The 7,833-nt window shown below is 51.9% G+C and overlaps 1 protein-coding gene across 1 annotated transcript in view; it reads left to right on the top strand.

Annotated features, from left to right (window-relative positions):
• The first annotated feature begins 747 nt into the window (after positions 1–747).
• The window catches only part of LOC120928366 (PAX3- and PAX7-binding protein 1-like), a 32,548-nt gene continuing 25,462 nt past the window's right edge, over positions 748–7,833 (top strand). The window contains exons 1-3 of the mRNA XM_040339463.1: positions 748–913; positions 6,088–6,234; positions 6,792–6,917. Coding sequence (XP_040195397.1) covers positions 748–913; positions 6,088–6,234; positions 6,792–6,917 — 439 coding nt within the window. The remainder of the gene's footprint in view (positions 914–6,087; positions 6,235–6,791; positions 6,918–7,833) is intronic.

Here is a 7,833-nt window from a genome sequence, read left to right as displayed (position 1 = left end):
GTGAACCAACCATGCACTAGCTTAAAGGGGTTGTAAAGGTACAATTTTTTTCCTAAATAGCTTCCTTTACCTTAGTGCAGTCCTCCTTCACTTACCTCATCCTTCCATTTTGCTTTTATATGTCCTTATTTCTTCTGAGAAATCCTCACTTCCTGTTCTTCTTCTGTCTGTAACTCCACACAGTAATGCAAGGCTTTCTCCCTGGTGTGGAGTGTCATGCTCGCCCCTTCCCTCGGACTACAGGAGAGTCAGGACGCTCTCTACGTTGCAGAAAAAAGGAGCTGTGTGTTAGTGGGCGCTCTGACTCTCCTGCAGTCCAAGGGAGGGGGTGATCACGACACTCCACACCAGGGAGAAAGCCTTGCATTACTGTGTGGAGTTACAGACAGTAGAACAGGAAGTGAGGATTTATCAGAAGAAATAGGGACATTTAAAAGCAAAATGGAAGGATGAGGTAAGTGAAGGAGGACTGCACTAAGGTAAAGGAAGCTATTTAGGAAAAAAAAATTGTACCTTTACAACCCCTTTAAGTTCCACTGCAGCTTGATGAATCAGGACTGTTGTCACTTTAGATTTAACATTAAGGCAATCCCTATGGGAAATCCTATGGCTTGAGTCCTTGCAACATGCAAGAAGCCAGCAGGCCACTCACTCCAGCAGTGTGCAATCGTAACTGTAGCGCTACCCCCGCAGGAGCCGCTGGTCCTGCTTCAATGGTATCTTTGCTTCGTCGCCACTCCAGCCGGAATGGGTGTAGTGTACCCGGACAGTCTCTCTCACAGAACTGGCAGCCGGAATATCACTCAGAACCTTGAGAAGGAAAACAAGCCCCTGCCACAGACCTTTGCTCTGAAACACGGTTACACGGATCAATTCCTTCTCAATAAAGTATGGTTGCCTGAATCTCCCTCAGGTAGCTCTCAATTTTGGGTCACCGACTGACAGGTTGCAATCAGACAAACTCACAGTTTTCGGTCACCTTTGATCCCCGATGGTTCATCCAGGCCCTTTCGGATTGCCTGCCTCTGGGCTCTCCTCAGACTGACTCCCCACCGAACAGCACAACTCGCTTGGGATCTTCTCTCAAGAAAGATGGGAAACCCAATAGGTCACTGGGTCCCCCTTGCTACTTCGATGTCTCCAGGCCAGTGTGGTCCCGGAGTCAAAAGGGCAATGCGTATCACGTGCGCCCTGGCCCGGCAGGCCATAACGCCGGGGCTCGTGATGTGCGCACACCCTGAAGGTGGGTGCTGCACCCGACTCCAACAAACTCTCCCCGAAAAACAAAATGGTGTCCCAAGAAGTACCCTCCCCAGCATGCCCCGCGAGGGAAAACCTCCTCTGATTGGCTGCTGGCAAGAAGGCGCTCCCTTTGGTCCCCACCTATCTCCCTGAGATGGAAAGGCATCTCTGGGACACAGAATGAAACAACAGCGCAGCGACCAAACTAACTCAAATTACATGGACAAGAGCCAAGTAACTCTCTCATCCCCCTTCTAAATTTACACAGCGTCCGTACTTGGCAGTACAGGGGCGCTACATAACTGATATACCAATTTTAGGTGTACTGATCCAATAAGCCAGATATAATGGCGGGGGGGTTACCTTACTATATTAGTCACCTCCATCCTTTAGGCTGGGTTCACACTACTACACTACTTTCATCCTACTTTGCTCTGCTACATTGGTCCTACATTTATCCTACATTGGTCCTACATCCATCCTACTTTCATGAACAGGATACTACTTTGGTCCGACTTCAATGATATTCAATGGGCCTGAAGTAGGATCAATGTAGGACCAAAAGTAGTACAGGGAGCATTTTCAAAGTCGGACCGACTTGTGTAGGACGCTACAAGACGCTCTCATAGGGAAACATTGAACACAGAGCAAAGTAGGATGAAAGTAGTGTGAACCCAGCCTCAGGCTGGGTTCACACTTGTCCGACAAACGCTCCGACATTGGGAGCTCATGTCGCATGACGTGTGAAAATCAATGTTTCCCTATGAGAGCCGACTTTGAAAACGTTCCCTGTACTACTTTGGTCCGACATTGATCCTACTTCAGCCCATTGAATATCATTGAAGTCGGACCAAAGTAGGAGCCTTGTCCTTACCAGACATCCGACATGTGATTACAGCAGCAGTAAAAGGAAGCTTATCTCACTCTGGAATTGTTTTGATTGGTCAAAGAACAAGTCAGGCTATCACAAAGTCGGATCAAAGTAGTATCCTGTTCATGAAAGTCGGATGGATGTAGGACAAACGCTCCTACATTGGGAGCTCATGTCGCATGACGTGTGAAAATCAATGTTTCGAGCTCATGTCGCATCGCATGACGTGTGAAAATCAATGTTTCCCTATGAGAGCTGTCTTAACTGGTCCTACACAAGTCGGTCCGACTTTGAAAATGCTCCCTGTACTACTTTGGTCCTACATTGATCCTACTTCAGCCCATTAAATATCATTGAAGTCGGACCAAAGTAGGAGCCTTGTCCTAACCATTCGACTTTTGACATCTGACATGTGATTACAGCAGCAGTCAGGCTGGGTTCACACTATACTACACGACTTTCATCCTACTTTGCTCTGCTACATTGGTCCTACACTGCTCCTACATTCGTCCTACATTTATCCTACATTGGTCCTACATCCATCCGACTTTCATGAACAGGATACTACTTTGATCCGACTTTGTCCTGGACTTGAAGTCCGACTTTTAATGAGCAGGATCAGACTTGGATCACTGTCAATATCAGGCAGTGTTTGATATGAATCTTAAGGGGGAACTCCACGGCAAATTTTTAACAAAAAAAACGGCATGGGTTCCCCTTCAAGAGCATACCAAGCCCATGGGTCTGGTGCGGATTTAAAGGGGAACCCCCCTACACCGAAAAACCGGTGTGGGGGGGTCCCCCCAAAATCCATACCAGACCCGTATCCGAGCAGCAGCCCAGCCGGTCAGGAAAGGGGGTGCGAGCCGCCGCACATGGCATTACAGTGGGAGGAAGCGACGTGTCAACAGAGAAGAAGGCAGAAGGCGACAGAATCCCGGGCAACACCACCCCCACCCCCCCCGCCCGCTGAAGAGTCGGGGCCGCTGTAAAAGAGCTATAGAAGAAAGCGGCCCCCACCCGGTGGAAGAGAACCAGACGGCGGTGAAGACTGGGACCCCCCCCCCAGAAGACGTCGGAAGAAGCAAGCCCCCCCTCGTAAAAGAGCTAAAGAAGAGAGGGGGGGCCCCGGAGCTGACTAATAAAATATTTTAAAAACCTGTGTAGCGTGTTTATTTATTTTTAACACTTTACTTCCAGGTGAATGGGTAGGGGTACAATGTACCCCATACTCATTCACCTAGGGTGGGGGCCGGTATCTGGGGGCCCACTTGTTATAGGGGGCTCCTAGATTCCGATAAGCCCCCCGCCCGCAGACCCCGACAGCCAACGGCCAGGGTTGTCGGGAAGAGGCCCTGTCATCAACATGGGGGCAGGGTGCGCCCCCCTGCCCCATAGCACCTACCTCCCCATGTTGAGGGCATGCGGCCTAGCACGGTTAAGGAGGGGGGGGGCTCTAGCTCGTCCCCACCCCCTTTCCTGACCGACCGGGCTGCTGCTCAGATACGGGTCTGGTATGGATTTTGGGGGGACCACCCGCTGTTTTTTCGGCATAGGGGGGTTCCCCTTTAAATCCGCACCAGACCCATGGGCCTGGTATGCTCTTGGAGGGGAACCCATGCCGTTTTTTTTTTTTTATTTGGTGTGGAGTTCCCCCTCGAGATCAGTAGAATACATGTCGGATACCAAAGTCGGAGCGTGCAAGACTGCGTTCCGACTTTGATCCTACTTCAATGATGTTTAATGGAGTGAAGTAGGATCAAAGTCGGACCAAAGTAGTACAGGGAGCGTCTTCAGTGTCGGACCAGTTAAGACGGCCCCCATAGGGAAACATTGCTTTTCACACGTCATGCGACATGAGCTCCCAATGTCGGAGCGTATGTCGGACTAGTGTGAACCCGGCCGTATAGTGTGAACCCAGCCTAAACCTTTCTGGCTACTTCTGCAGCCGACACCCGATAGTAATTGGTGAATTTTCTAAACAAGGCAGAAATGTATCTCCTGTCTGTGACAACACCCCCAGATTTACCTGACTTCCTGTCACACTAGTAATGCACGTTTTATTATACGCTATACAAAGCAATGCACGTTTTATCAGACGCTTACAATATACAAAGCAATGCACATGGACAGGGACCCCATCTCCCCTGGGGACAGGGACACCCATCTCATCTAAGGACAGGGACCCCATCTCCCCTGGGTTGAGGGACACACATCACCCCTGTGGACAGTGACACCCTATCTACCCTTGGCCCTCTTCTCTCCTGGGGACAGGGACCCCTTCTCCCCTGGGGACAGGGACACCCATCTTCCCTAAGGAGAGGGACCCCATCTCCCCTGGGTTCAGGGACACCTATCTTCACTGGGGACAAGAACCCTTTCTCTCCTGGAGACAGGGACCCCATCTCCCCTGGGGACTGGGACCCCTTCTCTCCTGGGGACAAGGACCTCTTCTCTCCTGGGGAATGGGTCATCCTTCTCTCCTGGGGACAGGGACACCCATCTCCCCTGGGGACAAGACCCTATCTCCCCCTGAGGACATGGACCCCTTCTCGCCTGGGAACAGGCATCCTATGTCCCCTGGGTACAGGGACCCTATCTCCCCTGGGGACAGGGACACCCATCTTCCCTAAGGAGAGGGACCCCATCTCCCCTGGGTTCAGGGACACCTATCTTCACTGGGGACAAGAACCCTTTCTCTCCTAGAGACAGCGACCCCATCTCCCCTGGGACCCCTTCTCTCCTGGAGACAAGGACCTCTTCTCTCCTGGGGAATGGGTCATCCTTCTCTCCTGGGGACAGGGACACCCATCTCCCCTGGGGACAAGACCCTATCTCCCCCCTGAGGACATGGACCCCTTCTTGCCTGGGAACAGGCATCCTATTTCCCCTGGGTACAGGGACCCTATCTCCCATTGGGAATTGGACCCCTTCTCCCCTGGGGAAAGAGACTTCATCTCCCCTAGAAATGGAGACCCATCTCCCCTGGGGATGGGGACGCTATCATGCCTATGGACAGGAACCCCATCTCCCCTGGCAATGGGGACTCCATCTAACCTAGGAACCCCATCTCTCCTGGGGACCAGGACCCCACCTCGCCTAAGAACAGGAACCTGATTACCCTGAGTATGCCAACCTCACGCCCTGCCTGATCACCCTGAGTATGCCAACCTCACCACCCTGCCTGTTCACCCTGAGTGTGCCAACCTCACCACCCTGCCTGTTCACCCTGAGTGTGCCAACCTCACCGCCCTGCCTGATCACCCCGAGTGTGCCAACCTCACCGCCCTGCCTGATCACCCTGAGTGTGCCAACCTCACCGCCCTGCCTGATCACCCCGAGTGTGCCAACTTCACCGCCCTGCCTGATCAACCTGTGTGCCAACTTCCCCGCCCTGCCTGATCACCCTGAGTATGCCAACCTCACCGCCCTGCCTGCCATGTGGCCTGTGTGAGGGCCCTCCTGTGACAGCTTTCAGGATTTCACCCCACTGTGTGTTCCCCCTACATGGATACATGAATGTGGTCCCACTGCACGACTGACCCCTCTGTGTGCTCCCCCTATACAGGGACCCCTTGGTTTGGCCCCCTACATGTCTGCATACTCTGACCACCTCCTGTACCATTTCCACAGCAGAAATAAAGAAGGTGTCGTGGACGCGCATGCGCAGTACAGTCGGTTGGAGATTTTTGTGCACTGTGTGTATAGATGTTGCTGTAGTGTAATAAGCGCGTTGCATTGGAGGCCGCCGTGCGGTAGGGGTCGCTGTTGGCTATGGCGGTGTAGTGGGCGAGTAACAGTGGAGGCCGCCGTCCGGTAGGGGTCGCTGTGGGTGTTAGCGGCGCAGTGTGTGGTGCGGACTCTGCGGAGCTTGGTGCGGAGCTCGGCGTGGCCGGTCCGCCATGTTTCGCAAGGTTCGGCGGGTGAATGTGAGGAAGAGGAATGACTCGGAGGAAGAGGAGAGGGAACATGAGGCCCCGGAGCACAGCGAGCCGCCCGCCGCGCCTCCTCCTCCCTTCCACCCCCCAGCTTCCCTCACACAGACGGCGGCGGTTTTCAGGCGGACCCCCGGGCCAGAGAACCCAAATCTAAACTACTCAGCTTCCAGGATGACGAGGAGGGTGAGTGTGGGGGATGGGTAATGCACAGCTGGGAGTACCACCGGTGATAGAGATCCCCTCCCCCCGTCACACAACGCTGGCACTACATGTCCCAGCATGGCTGACTCCCCCCCCCCCCCCCCCCCGATGGGACACTACACGTCCCAGCAGGGCTGACTCCTCCCCCCCGATGGGGCACTACACGTCCCAGCAGGGCTGACTCCACGAAACCCCCCCCCCCCCGATGAGGCACTACACGTCCCAGCAGGGCTGACCCCCCCCCCCCCCGATGGGGCACTACACGTCCCAGCAGGGCTGACTCCCCCCCCCCCCCCCCGATGGGGCACTACACGTCCCAGCAGGGCTGACTCCCCCCCCCCCCCCGATGGGGCACTACACGTCCCAGCAGGGCTGACACCCCCGATGGGGCACTACATGTCCCAGCAGGGCTGACTCCCCCCCCCCCCCCCCCCCCCGATGGGGCACTACACATCCAGGAGGGAAAAGGGTAATGTGTTTTTTATTCCCTGCCATTGTAGTTTCTGATCGTTTGTTTTTTGGTATCTTTTACTATACAGAGGAAGAAGTTTTTAAAATAAAGAAATCAAATCACAGCAAGAAGATCGTAAAACTCCTTAAAAAAGAATTTAAAGAGGATAAGGTGAAAACAAAGCCCAAGTCAGATGTTCTCCTAGGACTGGATGGTAAGAGATTCATTCGGCTGTGTACTTCTCTATTCTCATACATGGACTGTATTCCTCACACTCTCAGTCCACTTACTCCTTGATGGCCGTTCTGGGTGGACGTCGAATGATATCCTCCCGATGGCGTGATCGGTCACCTGGCCAGCGGATGGACTGATCAGTGTACCGGCCTTCTGCCGGTACCATGTGATCACTGTGACCAATCACATGACAGTTATACACAATAGATGGCTTCAATTCCTGCCATTCAACAATTGTGTTGATCTCTGTAATTGGTCACCGTGATCACATGGTACAGGCAGGGCTAATCGCAATAGTAAACACTGAATTGATAGTTTAAATTCAGAAAAAAATGGTTGCTTATAACGGTGAAACTCCTTGTTATAAGCAATCAGTGTGTGTAAAAAAAATCCCGATCATCTCCCTGTAGTGCAGTGTTGCTCTGGTCACAGCATGCAAAAAAATGTAATAAATAATAAAAAAAAAATCATACTTTTTTTTTTTTCTGTCACCAGGCAGTGTCCTGATCTCTGCTACACCAGTGATATGACTGTACTGTACTGCACTGGTGACAGGATGTAACATTTTTCTTTCTTGGAAATTTGTGACAAAGAATTGCAACTTCAAAAAAACTCGCCATGCCTCTTACTAAATACCTTGGACTGTCTACGTTCCAAAAGGGGTAATTTGGGGGATATTTGTACTTCCCTGGGGTTTTAGGGCCGTCAGTACATCAGGACTGATCAATGATCAGATATATACCATATATTGTGGACTCTATAACTTTTCTACAAACTAAATAATATTCACTGATTTGGGTTATTTTCAACAAAGAAATGTAGTAGAATAAAATTTGTCTTAAAGTGATAGTAAAGGATAATTGAATAAAAATAACAAACATGTCATACTTGCCTCC

Source organism: Rana temporaria, chromosome 2, assembly GCF_905171775.1.
Source record: "Rana temporaria chromosome 2, aRanTem1.1, whole genome shotgun sequence".
Classification (NCBI taxonomy): Eukaryota; Metazoa; Chordata; class Amphibia; order Anura; family Ranidae; genus Rana; species Rana temporaria.
Note: the sequence above shows the minus strand (reverse complement) of the source record. Positions and strands in the feature narration are given on the sequence as shown.